Here is a 24760-nt window from a genome sequence, read left to right as displayed (position 1 = left end):
GCTTTTTTTTAAAAGATTTCAATGGCAATGATGTAAAAGCCCTTGGTAGATGTATACATTTTATTCACAGAAAAGCACTTCCCTCCTGAGAATTTTTGTACATATTTTAATCTTTCATACATGCTGAAGATATATCGCTAGGATTCACCTTGCTTGTGGCACACAATTGGTCTTGCAAATTACGCATGCCAACTGTTTGATGATTTTTCTTAACACATTGGTAGATAGAAATATGTACTTCCATGAGGTGTTGAAGAATGTCTGAGTATTGTTTCTTTCCTTCTGGTGTTTATTTGTATTACAATTTGATAAAGGAAGTGTGGCCAAGGGAGCATAATCGAGTGTTAGTGTGCAGAATAGAGAGATTAAATGTTCGTAAAAGTGTTGATAATCATAGCATTGTTCTTTGATAAATTTATTTGGTTTTGTAAAAATGTAACATTGGCGTTGTAGAATTGTTTTCAGTTTAACAGACAGACAGGATTCTTTGTTATCTGACCTTGACTATGATTTATCTGCTGACTAATTATTTTGCATCCTTTTGCTGCAGTCGAAGAGCTGAATACCTTATGGAGCTCAACTTCCAGGTTGTTTGGAGTCATCCTGAATTCTACTTGGTGCAGGTGTGCAATTCTTGAAACTTGTGAAGATTGTAGGACAACGAGGATGGGATTTGAAATGTGTAGTAGTTTAATAGATTGATTAGGTTCTGAAAGTTCCAAAGTTCTGCAAAACCACTCAAACATGTAGTTAAGAGATAAATTCCTCCTACCTACACTTGTAGATTCACTTGAATAAATAAAATTTAGGTTAGTATAGCTTGTAATTCCAGAAAAAGAAACATAATTTTAGATTTTAACTACCTGAAGTTTCATAAAACCATATCTTCTGCATCACTGAAATTATTTTGTTGACTAATTATAGCGTAAAATAAATTTGGAAGGAGAAACAGTACCACAGCTCAGATATTATTCATGCATGTAAGATAGGATCAGTGCAGATTCAAGACAGCACTTTCTCTTATTAACTGCAATATCATAACTTGTTAGTCTCTTATTACATGAGGGACTAACTAAAATTTGGTTATAAACTTCAAGGGTGGTAAGAACAGTTAGTAAGAGCGGCGGCTGATTGCATTGGACAAAACAACTTAAGTATAGGTTATCTAACTTATTTATTCAAGCATCTTAAGAACCTCAGCCATTGTTGGTCTCATGGAGGGATCTGATTCTAGGCATTTTTCTGCGACAAGGAAGACTTTCTTAATTTCTTCAATTGGGAAATCTACAAGGGCCTCATCAATTGCATGTTCTTCCCTCTTTTCTTCCATGATTTCTTTCACCTGTTACACCACATTTCACATCATTAAGTCATTAACATGTTGAAATGCAGCTTATTAAAAGAAAGGGACTGGAAAACCTGTACGATGTTACACTTTGGTGACATAAAACAAATAAAACTATTATCTAGAGTGATTCGTTCAATGAAAGGCAACGTCATGCTTACAGTCCTGTAGTGCTCATCAAAGCAATGACAATTTCTTGTCAGGGCAATGACATGCTTATGGTTCTATATAGCTCAATTTATTTCATAGCATAGTGTCATACTTTAAAGGGGGAAGTGTTATTCATGGAGAGGCCCCATAAGGGAAAAACTGAAGATATATGTGTGTGTGTGTGTGGGGTGGGGGGGGGCGGGGGAGATTCTATTTGTCAAGGAGTTTCATACTAACAAATCCAATAATTCGATAAAATTAGGAGATCAAAAAAAAAAAAATTCATGGAATAGTGTTAAAGTGAGAGAGAAGAAGATAGTCTAATTTATCTCCACTGACAACATTTATGATTACTTAGAAAGCTAAAATTAGCTCAGGATGCATCTTTTGTATAAAAATGAGTTTGCAGAAGAATATAGAAGTATGAATTATATGCCCTTGGATAAAAGAACTTTGTTTGAGTTTATATGTTTGCGGAGATACAAAAAGAAATGCATTATATTAGTGGTATGAACTTGGTTACTCAAAGTTTGACTTCTGGAAGATAGACTTATGAGTAAAAAAGTTACCCAGGTCACCAACTTTGTGCCATTCTCGATGAATGATTCATCGGTTGGCCTTTTTCCAGTAAGAAGTTCAAGCAAGACCACGCCAAAGCTGTAGACATCACCCTTTGTAGTTGCTTTGCCCGTGTCGAAGTATTCTGTCAAGAATTCATAATAAGAACACACTCTTCCTTCATAACATTTGTGGAAAATACAAGAAAAGAACCATTATCTAGCACATTACCAGGAGCAAGATATCCAAAAGTTCCTGCAACAACTGTTGATACATGAGTCTGATCTGGTTCCATCAGTGTGGCTAGTCCAAAATCTGATACACATGCCTCCATGTTATGATCCAATAGTATGTTGCTTGACTTAATATCCCTATGAATTATATGTGGAATACAATCGTGATGAAGATACGATAAGCCCCTTGCTGCACCTACTGCTATTCTGTACCTTGTAGGCCAATCCAGAGGTTTTTCTTTGCTAGATTTGCCTGTATCAGTATGTCATAAGCATTTAGAGCTGAAAAAGAATCTTGAGGACAGCATATTCTCATTGGCTAAGTTATGGTCATACTACCATGAATTAGTGTATCCAAGCTTCCATTTGACATTAATTCATAAATCAGAAGATTAAAGCTTGGTGCTATATAGTATCCATGGAGAGGGACAATATTTCTGTGCTTTATGTCACCCATTGCATTCAGCTCTCTTTCAAATCCACACTCTCTGTCTTTATTTCCCTTGTTCAATTTCTTCACAGCAAATGCAATAGTATCATCTATCACTAATCTGTACACAGTGCCATAACCTCCAGAACCAATGATATCCTTGTTTGATAACCTCATGGTCTTCTTCATGAAAGATTTGGCGCTGAGAGACCGCGTCGTTGCGGATCGAAACATTACCATCTTTCCACCTGTTGGCATACATTTCATTCTCTGTTTCATTTGTAATTCTTGAATTTTGCACTATATGTATAACAGAAATAGATTACCTGATAAGCTATTTTCAATAATTCTTCGCTTCCGAGCCCACTTTTTGTAGAGAAGGCATGCCACAATAATCTTGGATATCACAAATGCAGTGCAGCAAATTGTAATGTAGAGTGCCAAGGTAGGACCAACCATACTTACAATCCTGAGACTATATAGTAAGTAAATAACTGTTAATTTAGACATACCATTCTGAATTGCTTTTTCTTCTATGATGCAGAATTATTTCCACTGTCAGCTAACATACTTCTACATTCCTCTCACATATTGAAGCAGAATAAAAACTTTGTTAATACTTGCAATGATGCTTACATCTTACAGCATAGAAAACTTCATGCAAATGTTTTACTATTTGAATGCATGCAGATTGCGGAGGCTTACCTTACCTACAAGAGAAAAACCTTGGAGATGGAGAAGTTTTGAGCTCAGAAAGAGAGGAACAATGGAAGGTACTACTGCTCTCCTTTTTATGTGGACTTTGGAATCACCCAGAATGAGAAAAGAGAACCAGTTTGGTCTCAGGAGGAGGGCCTATGTGGACATGTGTCCACTGTATGAGGTGTTAGGTGTAAAAGTTACAAGATCCAACCAATCAAACGGGTTGAATCATGTGAAACTCTGACCTATACCCTTTCCCTTTCTCTATTTGCTGGCATACAACTACTCTCATTGAAGAAAATTTCTAGTTTCATATTAGTCGCACTTTCTTATTTAAGTTCTACAATGTACTTGGATGTGTAATAAAAATATTTAACAGGGTTAGTTTGGTATAAATAACTCTCATATGACTTCCTTTTTGTGTAGCAATACTGAGGTGGCAACATCTCAGCCGTTGGTGGCTAAGATGGCAGCCGACCATGTCGACTTCGAGATTGCTGTGATAAGATTGGCAACGTGCCGCACGAAGTGGTGTCCGACCGGACACGTCAGATGTGATGCACCGTCCGATGATATTTTATTGCCACGTGGCCTTCGAGGTGATCATATTTTATTTTATTAGGAAAATGTCGAGCAAATTACATATTACGCCCTACATCTTCACAAATTTACTATTCGTCCACTTTCTTCTTACTATTTACAGTCTGAGACGTATGAGAACAAATATATGAGGGCTTGGACGTAAAATCAAGTTTATTACCTTTCCTTCAACTTTGATTAATTAACTTGGGGTGTTAACTGTAAACTTGTCGAAATATAAGGTGTGCAACAAAATAAAAATTCAAACCCATTAGATTAACTAAAAAGGAGCTGTGCACCTGTGCAAGCATTTTGATGTTATACTTATTTTAACTGTTCTTTGGTCTGTACTACAACTAAGTGTGGGGCTTGCTTTTAGGGCTCTTGTCCTATTTTTCCTTATTATTTTTTATATCAAGTTATAATCGATATATTGAAATGAATGATATGATAAGTCTACGGACTTTCTTTAAAAAAAAGTGTGGAAAAGATACTTCTAGTCAATCATACAATCCACCACAATTGAAAGAATAGTTATAGTAAGCATGCACCTCCTAATGATAAACTTATTGTACCCACAAATATATTTGTTACACTCTTAAAATGCTTCCTTCAATCTTACTAAAATACTACAACAATTCATGTACAAATCATCGTTGCCCCCGATCATCATCGTTAATTTATTTCATTATCCGCGAGCATGCAAAAGGATCATCGTGTGGTAATATCTCGTTCGTTTTGATTGCGGTGAATACTAACAAAACCAAGGTGACGACAACAGAGAGCACTGAAAGGACCAACATGAGGAGGTTCGCCATCTCTCCCTTCACCTCTTGGGCGTACTCGGTGGCGGTGAGGGCGAGAAAGGTGAGCGGGAAGGAGTAAGCCCACCAGGCCACATTGAACCTTCTCATGGATTTTTTGAACAAGATCGGCCTCGAGACCTGCATGCATTGCACATATATTATTATTTATTTCAAAAGATTTATCATAACTTTATCATCTAAAATTTAATTATTGTTATTATCTTTAGTACATTGAAAAGTTTATCAAGTCATTTACAAGTTTATTTCTACCGAGTAATCTTTAAATTCAACATATGAATTAATCAAATATAATAAAAAAATAATTTTAATTTAAATATAATCAAAAATAAAACTAAGGGTGGTGAAGTGAATTTAAGTACAGTGAGGTGCGGGTAAAATGTACTTTGCTCTTGTACTTTTCTCTTAATTCAAATTTTGCTTTTCAAATTTAAATGCGTTAAAAGTTTTTGTTTTGCCCGAAGGAGTGGAAAAGAAAAGGAGAAGTGACGTGGTTGCGTAAGTGGCCATGCAACACAAAATTAAACAAATAGCGAGAAAGGAGGAGAAGACAATGTCTTTAATGGGTAAAGCTAAGAACACAAGAAACTTCTTGTCACCCGTAGAAAGCTAGAGGAAACTTAATAAGATGGCAAGAGATGTTTTAAGAAATATATACGTATACTAGTAATGCAGTCGTGAAGTGAAGTGAAGTGAATTGAATTGAAAAGGATAAGATTGTGTAAGAAGAAAGATTAATTAGTAATTACCAGGGAGGCGAAGAGGAAGAGGGAGAGGAAGAAGAGCATCTTGCAAGAGGTGTCAAAGGAATGATTGATGGAGTCCCAGGCGAGGCTGGCCATGCTCGGCGCCGCGAAGAAGAGGAAGAACACCGGCCGGAGCATCACAGGGAGGCTGTCGCTGCCGAGGAACCGTTGGTACAGGGTGACGAAGAGGACGAGGTAGTGGGCGATCCCGAGAGAGAACATGCACACGGCGCACTCCCTTCGGCCCATCTGGGCAGCCGCCCTGGCGCCGACGAGGTTACCGATGACGGTGATCTGGCTGGTGGGGTTGGCCACCATGGATAAGAACTTCTTCCCCTTGGTGAACCACTGGCCGTAAATCTTGACGTCGAGGATGAGGATCGGGAGGGAGAAGAGCCACCAGAGGAGGTGGTAGCAGTCGGAGTTGGGGCGGAGGAAGGGGGTGGATTGGAGGAGGAGGAGCCACGAGATCCAGGGGGCGAAGAGGTAGTTCATGCCGACGTGGTGGGCGAGCTCCGCGCGGATGCTGCGGGGGGCGAGGAGGCAACGGGCGGCGAAGAGGAGGGAGAGGGCGGCGAGGGAGAGGAGGGCGAGGGACCAGAGGAGGACGAAGGCGGCCGAGGGGAGGAGGCGGAGCAGCGGCCGGAGGGCGTGGGGGTCGGTCGTCGGCTCGCTCAGCGTCTTCCACAGCAGGGCCTGGCCGCAGAGGGACAAGCTGATGCGGAAGTAGCCGGCGTGGAACCGCGTCAGCATCCCCCCGAGTCCTGATGATGACGTCGACGACGACCCCTTACGCCCTTTCCTGGTGCCCTGATGGTTTGTTGTAGCCTGTTCGAACGAGCCATCAATCATCACCTTCCCCGAGTCCAATGACAACCCCTTTCTGATATCTTTATAGTCTGTTGTGGCTTGTGTGGATATACTATCAATCATCATCTCTTCAAGTTCCAATGATGACCCCTTTCTAGTATCTTGATAGTCTATTGTGACTTGTGCGGATGGATAATCAGTCAGCATCTCCTCAAAGTCCAATGACAACCTCTTTCTATTATCTAGATGGTCTGCCATGGCCTGTGTCGACGAGCAAACACTCTTTCTATCATCCGAATAATCCACAGCGGCCTCCACAGGCGAGTGAGGAATAGTGATGAGGAGGTGGCGGACTTTGGCGTCCTCCATGGGTGGAGGGTGATGCATGGATGTTGGTTTATTTGGGAGGAGCTCTATATGCACACAAAGGGATAAGTTTGGGGTTGCGTTCATGGCATAGTGCATGGGTGGGTATTTATAGAGATTTAGAGGGGGGGAGGTAAGATGGATGGTGTCCAGTAGATGCTGACCTGGATGCAAGTGAGCAAGAATAAGCTGACTAGGTGCAACTGCAGCTAGAATTTTTATTATAACTTTTAACTAATCACTAATCACTAATCACTAATCACTATTAATTAAGCTTGAGAAGGACTTAAATTTAATAGCCTTGGCTAAGTTGGCTCAGCTTTGGAAGCATGGGCTAAGCTAAGCTATTTATTCGCTGACTCAGCTTTGGCTTTAGTTTTAGTTTTTCTTCTTATCTTGGACTATGGCAGTCATTGTTTGTGGCAGTGACGTTGGATTATACGTCTACTCATGTTGCATGGGCGGCTGGAGGTATTTTTTTTTAAAAAAAACTATTATAAATCTTTTAATTATTTTAATTGCTTCATTAATTTATCTCGAAACTTAAAATATGAGACTAGATAAATAAGTAAAACCGCTATAAAGAATTGGCGTTTATAAATATATTTTGTAACTAAACACTTACTTATTTATAAATTATGAATTAGAATTCACATGATAAATTATACATAAAATCTTATTATAGATAAAAATAACGTAATAAAGTTATATTTAAGCAAGATTTCTAGTATAATCAAAACGGTCTAGAAAGGGTTAGTTTGGTAGAAGATATGTCTTTAAGTAATTTATCAAATTTATATGGTAAAACTGCGTCCGAGGTATTACCGTAGATAGCAAAATGTCTTAAATAACCCTAATTACATTTCTTCTTGAATCTTGTCAGGAGTAATGAGGAATGCTTAGTTAGTAAGTTAGGATTAATTACCCTCCATTTTGAAAGAAAACTAGGTTTAACTTACATGTGTGGGCATCAACAGAGTCTACCTTAAAGGATCCAAACCTGACACAACCCTAATTTTTTTTTAAAAAGTGAAGTAATAAAGTGTAGTAATATTATATGGCTGTGAAAAAAATTTAATCCCCAAATCTTTTGCTTTTAGAGGTGACAAGGTATGGTGTTGGTCAGAATTTATAGCTAACAATGTCCCAAAAGGAGTGTAGTAGCAGTAGAAGCCTTAAAAAAGAGTTAAAAAAAGAAGAAGAAGAAGAAGATAGTCTATAGTTAATTGCAAAGTATAATGAGATAATTTGAAAATTAATCTAGAATAAAAGAATAAAATGAGATTTTTTTTTTTTACTTCTAACTTAAGTGACATCATTAGATTCTCTATCAAACTTTACATATTAAAGTACTCTTTATATCTGTTAGACAAATTGATTAGAGAGAATTTGGGTACTTTTAATTTTACTTAGATTTGTTATATTTAGCATAAAAGAGTATTTTCGAATGTATAGGAACTAGTTTGATTTAAAAAAAATTGTATAAAAGGGTAAAGTAATTTTAAATATAAGTGCTCGAAGATAAATTATATGTAATTCAAAAGATAATTTTTTTTACCTTAGATTTATATTAGATAACTTGACTTAATAGCTTAAACTATTAGGTAAACAATTAATAATGCACTTATATTTTGCCCTCCTAAGTATCAATGAGGAACTAAACCAAAAAATGGTTCGAGTGGGCTTAAACTAATTCCAAATTTGAGATTGGATGGTGAGGATTATGAATAAGTTTAAAGTTTCATTGTTTCATAATTTTATTTTCTTTGTGTCATAATTCAAGAGTCCGTGTGAGATATAAACTGAATAATGAGGCCCAACCCCCTCGACTGATTAGCAGGGCATGCGCCGATCGTGTTGTGAGAAAAAGAGGAGAGGAAGACTACACCGTGTCACCCTCATGTCACTACTATCGTCATCGAGCTCCACTATCACCATCACATTACTGATCTATTTATTTTTCGATCAGTTTAGGCCATCGTCTTCCTCTTTTACTGTTCAACACCCCTTACGCCACCGGCCAGTACTACACGGCATAACCATCGTTGTTTTTAATTATTACATTAGATGACTTGGGTCAACCCCTTTCATATAGAAATAGACCATAATTAGCTGCAGTGATAACATAACCACTTCGACTAAGACAATATATGGTAAAAAATACGAATAATTTATAAAGGTCACTCAAGTCCTACATTAAATTATGAATGCCATACTTAGGGTGTCTATGACCAATATGATTAAGCTAATCATTTTTTAAAGATGTTCAATCTTAGGCATGCATAAGGATTTGTTAGTGCTTTGATCATGATAATTTTTTCTATTACTTTTGGTAAACTATGCTTGTTGACACTCCAATTAACGCAATTCTCTTTCTACAAACAGGTCATGAGAGTCCTATTTCTTTTAATCTCCTTCCTTATATTATCCCTAGAGCTCTTAGAATTATTACTTTTGTTTATATAAACCCTCTTATTTATTTTCTATCTCTGGCCATCCATTAATGCTGATGAAAAATATCAAATAACCATCTAAAAGAATAGTAAAATGATCCTTAAAGTGCCATAGTTATATATAACTGGTCATAATGATATATTTTTTAGCTAAGAGAGTTTATAAGCCACAAAAGAATAAAAGATAAATAAACAATAGCTTGAAAGATCTAAGTATAATTATCTTTACAGTCAAGCAACTTAACATCAAGACAAATAAAAACAATGGGATTTAGGGTATGGAATAGACACCAAAGATATGCCCACAGGATCAAATCTATCTTTGGGACAATGAACAAAAGTCCAAGCCACCAAAGATCCCAAAGTCATAAAGAGGTAATCTCATTTAAAACCTAGTTGTACTTTCCAACCCTAGTGCATGGAAAAGCTAGCAGCATACTTTGACTCTCATAACATAATCATAATAATAATAATAATAATAATACTAAAGTGCCCATAAGCAAAGCAACTTATGAGAAGCCACACATCTTATCCTAGGAGTATTTAGTGCACAAACTCAGTGGTGGACAGTGACTTTGCCTCACTAAGGCACAGAGCTGAGGTATCCTGACCCACTCTTTACAAAGTTGGAAGATATAATCTAAATATAGTGTACATCTTCCATGTCAATATACCCAAGAATATATGTTGCTTTCAATTGACCTTATTTCTTTCCCTCAATATATATATATATATATACCTTTTTTCTAGTAATTGGGACAAAGTGGCCAATCTTGTTAGGTCAATAGCTACTGCTATCAGATTGATCCTAAGAAATATGTCATTTATCTATGTGAAATTTTGTTAGAATAGTTCGCCTAGAACTTAATATTTAAAGTAGTCCATGAGTTAATATAACATCAGTGATTTAAAATAGAAAATATTAAGTCATGCAGTGAGAAAGATTTTCGAATGTAAAAGATAAAAATTATATTGTTTTCTAACAGCTTAAGCTTTTAGAGTAATCATCGAGTTAATTAACAGGTTATTTAAGTATCATATTAGCATCTATTACTTGGAAGTCACTAATGCTCTCTCCTTTTACTTATCAAGAAAAAAGTGTGAGGATCAACCATATCCACTTGTAGGAATGGGTAGTTTTACTATGGAACACTATCTAAAATTAGGAGTCCTCAATTGGATCCAATAGGAAGTGGATATTGGAGGACCATGCAATCCACTAAATGGAAGAATTAGGTATAAAGGAAATGTTATGGAAGTGGATGATAGTAATTAACAAGTTGGCTAAGTAGCTAAGCTAACATCTATCTATCAGGTTCTGGTTTGAGCCAATACTACTATTAGCTTTTAGAAGATAATTAGTGGAAGTCATCATTCCACCAAGATTATCCAACTTATAGTAGTTCATAGATTGACTTAAGATTATCCAAGCCATGAAGCTTCTATTAAAGCATGCACCCTAAGATTATCCAATATATATATATATATATGACAGTTCTAGTCAGTGTATCTCTATCCTTATACTTGGAACTATTTCTCTTCCTTATCAAGGAATTTGGTAGGAAAAAGAATTGGAGGACCAACTATGTTGATTCTTTTATTACTTTCTTAAGAATGACACAAGTTTGACAAGACCCTTTACTTCTTGAAAGACTACATACAGATGCAATATAAGAAAGTACCAAAATGGCATTGCCTAAAATGAATGGCTACAAAGAATTATGATCCCCTAGCTTCTCTTATAAGGTTTTGAGGTTAAATTTCCTTTTAATTAACATGGTCATATTTTTTTTACAATTTAGGTTTCAAGATGAGGGCTAAAATGAGTCTGTTTTAATATATTTGTCAAAATAACTTTTAAATAGTTATGATATAAAAAGTTTTCGAGGTAACTTTTCTTCTGATCGGTATGATCGATTATTATTATTATTTGTTAAAAGTTTAGGGTTTCGAATTGAGGGCCGCAACCAGAGTTGCAATGTAACATAGGGTTATAAAAAGATGCAATATGACTCTACCAACCATCAAACAAAGAAAATATTGAACATTCCTAGGCTGCTTGAAAAGGTTGACCTACATCCAATTCATTCATTCATGGCTGATCCTTTCAATTTATGGTCTGCCCTACCAGAAAATATTTTTTAAATTTTTTTCCAAACACTATTCAAATAAGAAATAAGATTTTCAAACTGTTAGTTGGCCTAGGGTTTGCATGTAGATCCATTTGTTGTCTGCCTATAAAGAATGAGGTGGATTTCCTCTTCAGAATTGACCAACCAAAACACAATTTAGTTCCTTCAATCCTTGACCACACCTTGTGCTGTCCACTTCACTTCATCCCCTTACCCACTTTGCATTAGAAAAAAAAAATAATAATAATAATTTAATCTTTTCTATCACCTTGTTTTAATAAGTGGAGGTTGCACAACTTGAGATTCTTAAACTCATGCATACATCTAGCAATTGCACCAGTTAGGTCTAATATTAGGTTGAATAGTAACTCCCATCAATCCCTTATCCTTTTATTCTTTCTATCCATTGTCCAACAGTCCATATATCAACATCTCCATAGATTTTAGTGCATATTGGTTTCTTTCTTTGTGAGTGCATGATCTCTCTAAATTCATATTGTTCTTGGTGGACAGGGGCATTGGAGATGTGAGGATAATAAAGTAGCATTATAAGTATAAAATATAAAAATTATTGTTTTCAACCGTTTAAGTTTTTAAAATAGTTAGTGAGTTATTATAGTATCGAATCATAAGTTCAAATTGAACTCATATGTTGTTAAAAATATAAAAATCCACTTTGAAATATCTCAAACCTAAAAAAAGTGAAGTGCATGGATCAATCTAATGGTTGGTGATACTACACCACATTAGATTTCTTTCATGTTATTTAAGTAATTCACTTGAAAGAAAAAGGAGGGGAAAAAGTTTACCACTATAGTGCTAAGATCTGACCTAATTGGCTATGTCATTTAGCATGTAAACAAAATTAAAGATTATAATAGGTTGTCATAGAACACCAAGAAAGTGTTACAATTTTTTTTTAATGTAAAATATTTTGATCAATGACTGGATGCATGAACATAATTAAATCCTTAGATTGCCAAAAGATAAATTAAACCCTAGAAGATCATCATGTCCACAGCTGGATATGAACACTTTTTCTAGATCATTCCTTGCTAGTTATTATGCTTCTATGGTTGCTAATGATGATGATAAATTTCTTACCCTTTTTTTTTCCCATTCAAATATGATGGGAGGCTACCAGATACTGATAGAGACTTTGAAGGTACAACTAGTAGTAGTATCTTCATTCCACCCAACATTGGTGCCTAGTTTGGTTGGTTGGTGTAAAAGACCTATATTCAAATAAGGGATTTATGCATATTTTTATAAGAAAAGAGGTAGTGATAAAATTATCACACTAGCTAAATTATAAACCTTGATCTAGAGAGAATAATGTATGAATACTATTAACAGAGAGTTAATTCATAAATAAGAGAGACTTTATGCACTAACCAATTAAAGCTGAGTGATTAGAGAGGAAAAAGAAACAATGAATTAGGACTTTCATGTATCAAGCTCAAAATTGTTTGATGAATTTTCATGGGCTAAGCTCTTTTTTTCTTCTACTTCTTTTTGTTTCCTTTTTTACTTTCTTACACCCAAAGATCTGGGCTTTAACTTACTGTCATAAAAAACTGGCCTAAAGAGTATACAACTTTTGAAGGGTATACAGGGACAAAAAACTTTAAAAAGTTAGAACCCCTATTTACTGGGCTAAGCTTAAAAAAACATTCAACCAATAGGAAACTCCATTCTTCGTCGTCACCCGAGCGCGCCGGGTGCCCTAGCCCGAGGAAGAGATGAGATCGAGAGATATATATATATATATATAAGGTTATTGGTTAAAACTTAAATTGCGGATCCAGATCTCTCTCGATCTCATCTCTCCCTCGAGCTAGGGCACTCAACGTGCTCGGGCGACAGCAATCAACGATCGGCAATGAGTAGCCGTGCCGTGCCATATGCCAGTACGCCGCGAGCACAGCCATCCATGGATAAAATTATTGCAAATGTACTTGGATAAGCCTGTGAAACTTCAACACTAGACCAATACCCAGTTTCAAGCTGGACTAGATTAAGATGCCTCTCAAAAGACAACAGATTGAGGAAAGAGCTTTCCAATTTCTAATAATCGGCATTGTTACTATAGCATCCACATTTCCACACTCCTCTGAACTGACTATATCATCAAACTAAATGAAAAGAAGAGTTCCAAGAATTTAACGAAGATTTGAATAAAATTTTCTCGGAGTTTATCTATGTTCACAAGCATATAAACCAGCTAGACAACCAATCTACAAGCAAGAGCAATGCCAGAACCTTGAAGCACAAGGCATCTAGCTACTTCAGGTGTGGATCATACCAGACTATACACGAGAAGACCGACCACAAGACTATCGGTACAAAGAAGATAAACAGCTAACCAGAAAGCAAACACACAAACATCAGATGGCGATTACCACCAGCTTCCATCCTCGATCATTACTCCTCTAAAGCTTCAATAATTAAACCTTTATTGGCAGCTCTCGTTCATGTATCAATCTGCTTGTGTGATAAATGAAAAAGAATCATATTATACAGGGTATTGTAGTCTTGAGAGAATTGTAACATAATGAAAAGTATGAGCAGCAATGTATTTCATTTGTACAAACAGGTATTATTTGTTCGACATTATGAATGGTGAATGTCCAAATAATCTTAAACTAATTTAGTTAAAGAAAAATTAATATCAATCACCTACTTCCCTTATAAGAATCAATTGAAGGTAGAGAAAAAAGGGATAAACATTAGGAGGAAGTATTTAGACTATACTGTGCATGAGAAGAAAAGTACTTTGATTAGACATGTTACATCCCTAGCATATTATTTTTCCCATAATTGAGCTGCCACCGATGAAGTACGGATGCAGATGTAGAATACGGGGAGACAGATACAAAAATATGACAAGGTTTTAAAAATAAGATACGGATACTGCATTAACATTCCAATTAATAAATAAATAATATATTTTAATCTGTTGTCAATCAATATAATATCCGGTGAAAATGACTGCATCCTAGAAATGATAGGATAAAAGAAAAGAAAGCTACAAATTTAACATCTATTTGCCCTAAACTCAAGAATAATACTGTAACAAAAACTAATATGAAACTCAAAATATTAGTGAAACATTAAAACCTAATTCAATTATTTATCTATGATTAATTTAGATTTTTAAATGACTTTCAAATTATATGTTTAATTCATTATTAAATTAACAAAGTCTTAAAATATCACCAAGGATTAGATAATCATATATGCATACAAACTATCTGTTTTATATCATCTGTTTAGCCAAAATAAAATGATTGGATGATCAAGTAATATATCGGAGGCTATCGCAAACTAAAATTAATATTTTTAATTTGAATGCTCCTCCAATCATATCCGATACGTGTCGGGCAATATCAGAGTCTGATACATATCAAATACCACTACAAAGGGGTAAATAAAGTATCCGTGCTTCATAAACTGCTACAAAGAAAATGATACAGAACAAATGGTTTTAAAAAGTCAAAGCATAACAGTTTTTATACATTTGACAACAAAGCTAATAATCTCAAGGACAAATTAAAACTATTAATCTATTCATTCAGAAAAAGTAATAGTGAACTAATTTATCATGGTTTTATAGTAAATGAGTCATGAGCCTTAGTGAGCCTTAGTCAGCTCAAATCGAGCCGAGCCAGACTGAGCCCGAGTCTGATTAGAGGAGGAGCCGATGGAGAAGATTGGGTTTGTGGGGGAGAATATTATTAGATTTAGGATTAGATAGAGATAGGAGCCATTTGATCAAAAATCTAATAGTTATAAATATATTTATTATATATAATGTTAATAAATATTATATTTGACTTGAGCCTAAGCAGGCTTGCTCAGGCTCCGTTTGAAATTCAAATCGAGCTCAGGAACATGTTCAGGTTTGGTTCAATTAAAGCTGAGCCGACCCGAGCCGAGCTCGGATTACTTCCATATAACTCCATCTTTTATGTTGCAAAGTTATTAGTACTACTGGAAAGCAATCATCCTGACTACCAGAGGCACATCTGAAAACATTTTCTGCTTGCAACATCACTCTTTTTGGTCAGATACTTTTCATGAACCAACATAAGATTGCGACACACAATTGCTTCTTGCTCTTCCTAAATTTTAGAATGTAGCACTCTAATAGTAAATCTTTACTCCTACTTTGCAAGCTTAAACCTACTGAATTTATTGTTCATCTAACAGAGTATAGTAACAAGATAATCAAATTTCCATGAGCTTTGACCTTAAAGTTCACAAAAAAGAAAGCAAGGTAGTGCCAATAATCCAAGAGAAGCAGCTAAGCACTAACAACTTGCTGACACCATGATAAATGAAAGATAAAATCATAAGCCTACAAAGCCACGAGAAAAAAATATTAACATGCCTAGTGAGATTAGAACTTTCATTTTATAACAGACCTTCCGAAAGAAATAATTTAAAACTGCACGCACAGTTTTCTGTGATAAACAAAGCAACATCAGTTATCTCACAACTTAAAGAGGAAAACTATAAACATTTTTTAATCCTAGTGTATTTTTAAAATGTGTAAGCTAATGGAGAGGATTGTTCCTTCATGCAATAAAAATTACCACTCCCAGCATAATGTTCTACTAGTTAGGTTGTTTCAATGAATCAAATCCACACCACCAGGGACTGATTATTTGGAAACTTTTTACTTATTGAGCTCTATCTTGTGTGCTGCCCTCTGAATAAAATGGGCCATCCTAACTATCTTTATAGCCAGGTACTTTTTGATCTTCCACTCCCATTCCAATATCATTATTTGTACTAGCTCATTTCTCCTTACCCATGTACTAAGTCTCGTTCTTTAAAAAAGAAGGATCAGTTGATCATAGTTTCAATTAGACTAGTTTAATGTAGATTTACCAGCTAGGCTCTTAGAGAACACATCGATTACCTCAAGACTCCCTAATGCAAAGCAAATGTGCAAGGCAGTACAGAAGGAAAAAAGATATGCTCAATCAACCAAAGAATAATGCAATATGGATGTCAGAATTCAGCTTGATGGTGTTTCAAGTTCCAGTTTAGATGCCCACTGAAATATTTCAATCTCAGAAATAAGAGATGGTTATCATTTTAAAAATAGGTACTTGCTTTGTTGGTATTAGATGAAAATTTGAGCTGGCCATCTCTCCCTATAAGGCCTTAGTTGTATAAATATTTTTATGACAAAGAATCTGCCTTTTCATAATAATAGATGAAGTGCATCTTCCTATATGTGGGATTCCGTGGTAGTAATCTAAGACTTCAAAAGCCAGGTGTTAGGCCTAAGTCAATGGTAGTGTGAGGCTTCTAGGTACCACACTGGTTCTTCTATCCTAGGCTTATGTTAATTATGATTTCTTGTGTTTCTCACATTAAAACTTCACGTGTGATCTTTAAACTAGTCTAATCCCTAAATAATCATATCCAATTAGCTTTGCACCTTCTGTCTATTAACCTTTAGATTTTTTGTATAAGAGAGTTTAATGTTTAATTGATGATGCAGTTTGAATGACATTTAGACAATTATATAACATCTTTGATAGATCCAGTAATGGTAAACCTTAAAAGACGTCTCAGGTAAAACTCGGGAGTACACTTCTCTAAAACAAGGACATTGTGGATTTTTTATGTTTATACTTTTCCCCATCCCCATGTTTGCCTGTTTCTTAATAAAGTATCCATCTCACCCACTTTCCTAATGAATTATCCAGTCAATCACTAAGGTGGAATAGATGCAACTCATCCCTTGCCCCACCCTATACACTGTGCTGTTGGTTGACATGAGTAGCATCCTAGGCTTCCTCAACACCTTGCTTCGCTACCATGTTTGCCACTAGTTCTTTCAGTTTTTGAGCTCTTTACCTCTTTCGAGCTCACGTCTTTCCATACCTCACTATACATATCTGACAGATCTTCAACAGAAACCTCCACTTAGATGATGTCTCTATGCTTATGGGAATGACCACCCTACAGCCTTCATGTTATATTTTTACAATGTATATACCACTCTGAGAAAAATCCCGTTCTCTCTCCTTGTTAATGGTTGTGACTTTTGAGATCTATCCACCATTAGACCCATGGAAGATGGAATAGAGGGATGCAGATTCAAGATATTGATGTAATAATTGGAGCTTAAGTAAACCTAATAAAATAGATACTTTGACAGTATAAACACGATGTTTCTCTTGGAATATAATGACTAACTGGGTAGTCATTCTAGGAGCAGCCATGTGACCCTATTGCTTGCTAGTTATTCAATAGCATAATGTTGTGCTCTGCTGCATAGTATTGATTGGGTAGTGAATGACAGAATCTAGAAAGACGCATATGACTTACATGGCAAATTGGCAAATCTCTAATTTCACGGGAAATGGCTGCATGTATATTAGCTTGATGCTATAATATTAAACAAATGTTTCAAAAGCTACTCCTGAAAAATGCACCTAGAAATCAAGGCTATGACCTCTATTCTGCACAGGCACACAAAAAAATAACATTTAGCAACCAAAAGACCCCTAAAAGTGAATTTAAGCACAAAAATAGAGCAGCGGTTAATTCATTATAGAAGAAATTGGGATGCTTATCTTAGGCAAGCTGAGCAAGAGTTGCTGAATTTGCACCAATCAGCTGAGGTCAGAATCAATGAAACAAGGGACAAGATCAGATGGAGGTTTGATAGTGGAGAAGTGTACTCTGTCAAGTCGTTGTATAAGTTCTTAAAAAATGGGGGTAGGATCATCAAGTTGAAGGTTACTTTGAAGATTAAAAGCATTTCAATGGATGGTGGGTTAGAGCAAATATGTCCTTGTGAGAAGAAAGAATCAATGAAGCGCCTGTTTTCTGAAGTACTGCTATGTGAGGAGTAGAGATTGGTGGGACAGGAGGATGGTTTTCTGAAGTGTTTCCATGTTTTGCTATTTTGGGAATAGGACTCTGGAACATATTAATGATGTTTGGTATGTGAACCCTAAATTGGGTTTGAACTTTGAAGGGTGTTACAAAATGGTGGAAAATTTAGATGGTTGAAATGATCTGGTCAATTTGATTAGAACAAAATAGAGTAGTGTTCTGTTTGAAATGGAAATCTTGGGAGGAATTATTCTACAATATTAAAGCTCTATTCATGTGTTGTGCAAGTGTACAAAGAGAGGAAAAACAGAAGAAGGCTAAACTGCTGCTGAAGGAAGACAAAAAATGAAGGTTCTTGTTTGGACTAGATAAAATAAGTTTTTCTTCATTTTTATAGCTAGTGCTTATTTGTAATTAAATGGTTGTGATTATATATTGGTTAAACGTGCTGTTGTGTGTAGGTAGTGTTTATAATTCTGGTGCTGAACATTTTGTGGTGTTGGTTTTTGTTGCTTATTTTGGTTCAGTTAGTATTGCAGCAGTCAGGTTGTTTATGTACTAGGCTACAATATCTTATCAGGTTGTTTATGTACTAGGCTACAATATCTTATCAGGTTGTTTATGTACTAGGCTACTGTGCAATGCTCATACTCCTAAATATGTCAAACAAGATCATTAATTTATAAGCCACATCACAATAGAGGCATCAGATGACAGTACCCATCAAATATTGCATATATGTGTATCAATTGCTTCCTTTGACTTTATCAAATTCTTAACTAGGAAAGTACATTTAAGGACACATCTAAGATTTTTTTTTTAATAACGTCCCATATCACAAGTACCGCCGTGTCCTGGGCCATCACAAGGAAAACTATAACCGAAATCTTTTTTATCCGGGCATTAATTTCAAACTGCGTGCATCTAAAGCAACGGATTGACATTTTTCTATGGGGCAGTGAAAAATGAAAGATGGCCGTGGCAAATGATGGTGGATGAAGACAGAGCTCGTGTGGTCATTCGTTGTCTGTTCGTTATACAGCTGATGGTATGGTACTCTGGTTATTTTGTTGGTCGTTGTTGATAAGGCATCCCTTAGTTTGGCAAGCTCCTTCCTTTGTTGACACTATGATATTGAGAATAGGAATGCCAACCTCTTTCCCTGGGGGTGAAGGTGGGGTTTATATACAACCGGGGCAAAGTGGTTTATGAATCTGAAACGCTTAAACAAGACGATGAAGCCCAAACCCACACAGCAAGGTAAGGTCAGGAATGAAACTTTGTAGCCGAGCAAGGTGCTATGATGCTCAGTATGAAGAGTATAAAGAGTTATCTATAATAACTACTTCCGCATGTACATACGTAAAAAAAGAAAATCTAGGTATTCATCTCGTTCCCGTAACAAGGCCTAAGAATAAGAAGGATTAATTCTAGTGGACAGAAAATGAAAAATTTTACCTCTTGATCCCGCGAAAGCATCTAATAATCCGCAGCAAGTCCAAAAGGAAGTCCGATGCTTTAAAAGTGGCGCAGCAACCACCTAAAGAATCCAATTGAACCCCCAAATAAACAAAGAACATATTCCAATCAAATAACGGAACAAGGAACAGATCAAATAACTCAAAAATCGAGGAAAAAAAAAACTTTTTTCTTCACACCTGAGGAGTAACCACCTCTGTTTCCACACTCTTTTCACACACTTCTCTCCCCTCAGGAATCCCCTCAGCCGCCGCAGCCGAGGCTTCCGAAACCACCGCCTCTTTCGCTTTGCTCTCAATCTCATCACTCACCAGAACGATCTCCTTCTTCTCCTCGATCCCGATCTCTATCACCTCCACCTGCTCCGATTTGACCAACTCCACGCTCACGGCTTCCACCTCCTTCGTCTCAATCTCCTTCTTCTCCTCTCCGATTCCCCCATCCCCCGCGCTCTTCTCCTCCCTCTCGTCACTGCTGGTGCTGACGGAGCTCAGATCGCCGTTGTTCTCTTCAAATCAAGAACAGCACACAACAAGGAGACAAATCTCAAGACCAAGCATAAGAATAAAGGAAATCGAGATAAAGGATATGGAGACTACCATGAGAGGAAGAGGTGGTAGGAGAGTAAGGTGGATTGATGGCTTCCTTCTCCTTCTCCTTCTCCTTCTCCTGCTTCCTCCTTGCTGCTTTCCTCTTCTTGGGGCCCGACGGCATGGCTGATGGACTCGATTTCTTCTTCTGGTCTCCCGCCGAATGGATTTGAAGGATTGGGTATAGGAAGAAGAAGAGAGAATATTAATGGCGAGAGAGAGAGAGAGAGAGAGAGAGAGAGAGAGAGAGAGAGAGAGAAGAGTTATCTAGAACTGAAGTGAAGGGGAGAAGATGATGAGATTCCGTGGGGTTTTGATTATTTTCCTTCGTTTTCAATGAACAATTACATTTCCCACCCTCTACTTTTATAATTTGTTTTCAAAGCTGCCTGTTTTGGATTGCATTACCAAAATGCACCTTATGTTAAATTCAATTAACAAAATGCACCTCAGAGTAATACGAGAGGCTTCTAATAAAATGTTCTTCTTTTTTAGTTAAATCTTAAATTATTTTCGATATTTCTTAGTTAATATTCAGTTTGAACCTTGCCCAAAGAGTGTTAAAAAGAGTGTTCGGTCGTAAAGCTAAAAGAATTAGCAAAGTGTAATTATATTTAAAGTAAAGTGTTTGTTTTATTTCAAGGAGTAAAATGTAGATATTGAAAAGATAGGGTTCTAAAAGTAAATTTTGTGAAACGTGGGGGTGTAAAGTATAATATTTCTACGTTTGTCCTTTCCTAGTATTGTTTTGTAATGTTCTGGATGGATCACGTGCGCAGTTCGCTGCCAGCCACGTGTTGGAGATTGAGTGGGGAACGAGGGGATTCTCGCGAATGACGCGCGTAGTAGTCGGCATAGTTTGGACCTTAGATCGGTTTAGATGGTGTTTTCAAATTTGAAATAAAGACCGCCTTTGCAAGTAGACCCCTTTCATTGTACTATTTTACTGACAGCTCCTCCCTTTTTTTTCTTTTTTCTTTTTCTTTTAACTTAGTAATTGGGGTTAGGTATAACTTCGGATCGGATCGGATCGGATCAGGCATACTAAGTAACCCTAAATATTTGGATTATTTGGAAATCGAGAAAAAATAATTTTGGTCATCAGACGTTCGAATGCACTTACGGGGATAAATAATATCTAATAAAAAGTACTGCGATTGAAAGGTAAATAATGTTTTTCGAATGCACTTATGAATTTTCAATCTTATGTGGACTTTGCGTGTGCAATTTTTTAGAACTATTTTGACTCTACCCCACGGATGAATATAAAAGAGTTCTAACCTAACTTAGGAGATCTGGTCTAATATCTTTTAGAGATCATTGAAGATCACTTATCTTTGGGACGATCCATGATTGAAGGTGCTGATCAGTGCTTTTATCTATATCATAGTTTTTGGATCTTAAAATCTTCGTCTCAAGGGTCATTGAGATTAAAAATCAATTATAGAAAGCAGTACATCGTGAATTCGAACAAACAAGATCTTATTGATATTGCCGTGGATATCAATTGTTATCTATAAGTTTATTGATCCTGAAAATTATGTGCAGTATATAACCTAAGTTTTAAGTATTTTTATTATAAAAAATCTATGTGTTTTAGAATTGAGATTACCTTTTTCTATGTCTATTATTTTTCAATTTTTATTATATTAAATAAACAAGATGGCTTGAGAAATCTACCCATTCTCATGCTTATTATCAACTTTTTTCTTTTGTTCAGATAATCCATAAACTAAATCACTGCACACCACTGGATTAATCACAAACACCACACCACACCACACAATAAAGGCAACAGAGAGAAGAAGAAAGAAGAAAGATTAAACAATCAAAGCAATCATAATTCTCAAATTGGAACAGTCTCCAAATTCAATTCCTGACTCTCCTTTGATGTCCTCCATGGATGGCAAGAATGTAAACAAACTGAGTAGCTGAGAGGATGATCATAAAAGACTCCATTGTTCTCTGCAAAGCAAATGTTAGCAGTTTCAAATTAATTGATTAAAAATTGATATATAATCTCTGCCTTAATATCTTACCAGTTTTGCATTTCTTCCATCAAGATTAATCTCCTTACAGGCCAAACTGCCATCATAAAGATAAAGACCCAAGTTTAATTAGATCAACCTAATTAGTGTAATAATAGTCTTTTAATTACTACTTACCCCATGGCTACAAGGGTGAGAACCCATGCAATGAGAGCTGAGGCTGCAGCAGGCTGCAAGCTATCATAATTCCAAAACCTAATGTGATTAAATCCGGCGACCGCCGCAGCGGTGCCGATGGCGCCGGCGATCACCGCAAAAATCACGAAAAATCCAGTGGCCATGTTTCCAATTGGGAAAAAAATTGGAGGGAAATTTGCTGGAAGTACTAATTCTGGACCTGTCAAACTTAACAACCTCAGTCCTTTTTAAGTCTTGAAGAAATGAGGTGAGACTGTATATATATGATATGCACTGGGATGCAAGATGAAAGATTAGGGAAGTATACCTATGATAAAACCTCGATTAATGGCGAGGTTAATGGCCCATCCACCAATGACTGCAACAATGGCATACATGCAGAAGTTGAGGAAGAGAAGAAGGGAAACAATGGGCTTTAACTGCTCATTAGCCATTGATGAGATTTTCTTATGATGAGCTTTGAAGAGAAGATAAGAGTAATGGGATTAGATGAGAAGGGTTACTTGTTCATCATCATCATCATCATCATGCAAATATATATAGTCTAGTTTGCAACTTACAACTATAAAGTTTTGTTCTTTTCTTGCCAATCCTTAGAGCAAGTTGGTTTTGAGGAGGTTGTAAAGATGAGGAGAAGAACTTCAAGTTCAAGGAAAGAAGCTAGCCATGGAGTTGGTGTTTTTATTTGAATTAAATTTGCACTTCTTTATTCCATATTCCTTTTGCTTCCTTTTGCTAGAGGCAAGAAGAATTCCCTTTAATTAATTAGCTTTCAGTGTAGTTAGCATTGTTTGAAAGTTAATTTGAAGGTCCAAAGTAAAAGTTAGAGACAAAGCTGCCCTTATAAACTAAGCACAATAAGATCTAGAAGTTAGAGAAAGTAATTAAACTAGTATGATTAAGATAATGTGGCTTTATTAGCAGAAATGACAAATTAAAGTCTGTCCATCTTTGGTCTGGTCTGGTTTCAATTTATTTCATTTATATCTAAATTTAAGCATTTAATCTCATAATTTTTTAAAGAATAAAGACCCTTATCAAATCTAATATAACCAATAGACTCTTTATTCTAGTTTTCTTATTCTAACTTAAAATTAGATAACAAAACAAAGGAGAGGACTCTCTATCCTAGTATTGGAACATAATAGAAAATATAACTCTTTTTTAAACCACAGATAAATAGTAAGTATAATATTATTCATGAATTACCTTCTTCTTCAACCAAAAAAGTGAGCATATTAATTCAACTAACCCAAATTGACTAGTGCCATTAATAACAAATTTAAACCATTAAAACGACCATTAACTACCGCAAGATTAAATTACTATTTAGAAGAAAAATAATAGATACATATAAATATATATATATGATAATATTTATTATATAAAGAGCAACTTAAATCTTGTTTTCTATAATGGCTTTTTTATCTTCTAATAAATTCATCTAAGAAGAGCAAAAAGTAAATCAATATGCAAATAAAAATTTAAAATGCTGTGTAAATAACAAATACTGCACTGTAAAATATCAATTCCCATATTTTTTGTAGTAAATAAATTTGATATTTGAATTCACTGAAATACTACATGTGAGCTTTGAAACTATTTCTGAGAAATAGATTTGGCACCTAATAATAAATTACTTTTCTTGAAAGTAGGTCGATGTATAACATACGGTTTTCTTTTCCTTCGCTGCTATTTTCTAGATTTTTTGTCAATTTTCTCTTCCCCATCTCGCTGCTATACTCTATCTTGTGATGCAGCATATTCCTAAACAATCGAGTTGCCCATTAGGAAGATTTTTTTCTCACACACTCAGTGGACTAAGTTATCTACCGGGCAGCCTTACTCCTTTACTCTATTTTCAGTCTAAGAATTTATCAGCTTCGGTCATACTAAAATTACCTCGGGAGGCCTTACTACTCTCTTTGCATCCAATTGTGCAAGACCCAACAATCTTCGAGAGAGTGGTGTACGTCTCCCTCGTACAGCAAAATTAGAAATTCACGCTTTGACAACCACCGTAGGAGGTGTGATGTATATGCACCCATTTCCATGATTTATATAAGATAGAAGTAGGTTCCCATGGCCCTTTATTTCATGGTCCATTCGATGTTTCAATCGCATGGATTCAATGGTTCTAACTGTGTCCGAAGAAAAATACATAGTGCTATAGAATTTAAGCAGATATAGTCAAAAGCATTGAATATGCACACTCAATATTTTGACGTATATCTAGATTAACCGACCAAGCTAGCACCGCTCTAAATCTTTTGCCTCTCTCAAACTTATCACCGAAAGGGATTTATTTTATAC

General features: G+C 35.9%; 4 protein-coding genes and 1 long non-coding RNA gene across 7 annotated transcripts; 1 reads left to right on the top strand and 4 right to left on the bottom strand.

Moving 5' to 3' along the window:
* Nucleotides 1-57: 57 nt before the first annotated feature.
* On the top strand, nt 58-4273 carry LOC140768156 (uncharacterized). The gene is made up of 3 exons (XR_012105710.1): nt 58-623; nt 3407-3489; nt 3845-4273. It is a non-coding gene; the product is annotated as an uncharacterized lncRNA (long non-coding RNA).
* On the bottom strand, nt 635-3551 carry LOC140768155 (receptor-like serine/threonine-protein kinase At1g78530). 3 transcript variants are annotated; one of them, XM_073108310.1, is made up of 7 exons: nt 3427-3472; nt 3229-3289; nt 3043-3112; nt 2626-2964; nt 2285-2539; nt 2065-2198; nt 635-1342 (listed from the first exon to the last, which is right to left on the bottom strand). In XM_073108310.1, the coding sequence occupies exons 2-7, from the start codon at nt 3229-3231 to the stop codon at nt 1175-1177; spliced, it is 969 nt and encodes a 322-aa protein (XP_072964411.1). In that variant the 5' UTR covers nt 3232-3289; nt 3427-3472; the 3' UTR covers nt 635-1174. The 3 variants fall into 3 exon arrangements, with proteins under 3 accessions (XP_072964411.1, XP_072964410.1, XP_072964409.1); XM_073108309.1 differs by lacking the exon at nt 3229-3289 and having other exon boundaries at nt 3043-3191; nt 3427-3518; XM_073108308.1 differs by lacking the exon at nt 3229-3289 and having other exon boundaries at nt 678-1342; nt 3043-3191; nt 3422-3551.
* A 258-nt stretch (nt 4274-4531) lies between the features above and the next one.
* Nucleotides 4532-6810, bottom strand: LOC140768153 (S-type anion channel SLAH1-like). The gene is made up of 2 exons (XM_073108307.1): nt 5571-6810; nt 4532-4941 (listed from the first exon to the last, which is right to left on the bottom strand). The coding sequence occupies exons 1-2, from the start codon at nt 6762-6764 to the stop codon at nt 4678-4680; spliced, it is 1458 nt and encodes a 485-aa protein (XP_072964408.1). The 5' UTR covers nt 6765-6810; the 3' UTR covers nt 4532-4677.
* A 6632-nt stretch (nt 6811-13442) lies between these two features.
* Nucleotides 13443-20496, bottom strand: LOC140768320 (uncharacterized). The gene is made up of 4 exons (XM_073108571.1): nt 20271-20496; nt 19851-20179; nt 19651-19732; nt 13443-13812 (listed from the first exon to the last, which is right to left on the bottom strand). Exons 1-4 carry the CDS (start codon nt 20383-20385, stop codon nt 13808-13810), a joined length of 531 nt encoding a protein of 176 aa, XP_072964672.1. The 5' UTR covers nt 20386-20496; the 3' UTR covers nt 13443-13807.
* Nucleotides 20497-21962: 1466 nt separating this feature from the next.
* On the bottom strand, nt 21963-22940 carry LOC140769083 (membrane protein PM19L). The gene is made up of 4 exons (XM_073109641.1): nt 22755-22940; nt 22427-22646; nt 22301-22346; nt 21963-22226 (listed from the first exon to the last, which is right to left on the bottom strand). The coding sequence occupies exons 1-4, from the start codon at nt 22879-22881 to the stop codon at nt 22131-22133; spliced, it is 489 nt and encodes a 162-aa protein (XP_072965742.1). The 5' UTR covers nt 22882-22940; the 3' UTR covers nt 21963-22130.
* Between the last annotated feature and the right edge of the window lie 1820 nt (nt 22941-24760).

This window comes from Typha angustifolia, chromosome 10, assembly GCF_048772165.1.
Source record: "Typha angustifolia cultivar Huaian chromosome 10, ASM4877216v1, whole genome shotgun sequence".
NCBI lineage: Eukaryota > Viridiplantae > Streptophyta > Magnoliopsida > Poales > Typhaceae > Typha > Typha angustifolia.
Note: the sequence above shows the minus strand (reverse complement) of the source record. Positions and strands in the feature narration are given on the sequence as shown.

Bases quoted from the DNA above. Each gene is read 5' to 3' on its own strand.
- LOC140768155 (XM_073108308.1), bottom strand. From the start codon at position 3,175: ATGGTTGGTCCTACCTTGGCACTCTACATTACAATTTGCTGCACTGCA. The intron at 2,965-3,042 runs GTAATCTATTTC...GTATGCCAACAG, and splicing joins TATTGAAAATAGCTTATCAG to GTGGAAAGATGGTAATGTTT. The intron at 2,199-2,284 runs GTAATGTGCTAG...AATTCTTGACAG, and splicing joins TTTTGGATATCTTGCTCCTG to AATACTTCGACACGGGCAAA.
- LOC140768153 (XM_073108307.1), bottom strand. From the start codon at position 6,764: ATGCATCACCCTCCACCCATGGAGGACGCCAAAGTCCGCCACCTCCTC. The intron at 4,942-5,570 runs GTAATTACTAAT...CAATGCATGCAG, and splicing joins TCTTCCTCTTCGCCTCCCTG to GTCTCGAGGCCGATCTTGTT.
- LOC140768320 (XM_073108571.1), bottom strand. From the start codon at position 20,385: ATGCCGTCGGGCCCCAAGAAGAGGAAAGCAGCAAGGAGGAAGCAGGAG. The intron at 20,180-20,270 runs GTAGTCTCCATA...CTTGATTTGAAG, and splicing joins TACCACCTCTTCCTCTCATG to AGAACAACGGCGATCTGAGC. The intron at 19,733-19,850 runs GTGTGAAGAAAA...TGGATTCTTTAG, and splicing joins CAGAGGTGGTTACTCCTCAG to GTGGTTGCTGCGCCACTTTT.
- LOC140769083 (XM_073109641.1), bottom strand. From the start codon at position 22,881: ATGGCTAATGAGCAGTTAAAGCCCATTGTTTCCCTTCTTCTCTTCCTC. The intron at 22,647-22,754 runs GTATACTTCCCT...TAAGTTTGACAG, and splicing joins TAATCGAGGTTTTATCATAG to GTCCAGAATTAGTACTTCCA. The intron at 22,347-22,426 runs GTAAGTAGTAAT...TTATGATGGCAG, and splicing joins CTCACCCTTGTAGCCATGGG to TTTGGCCTGTAAGGAGATTA.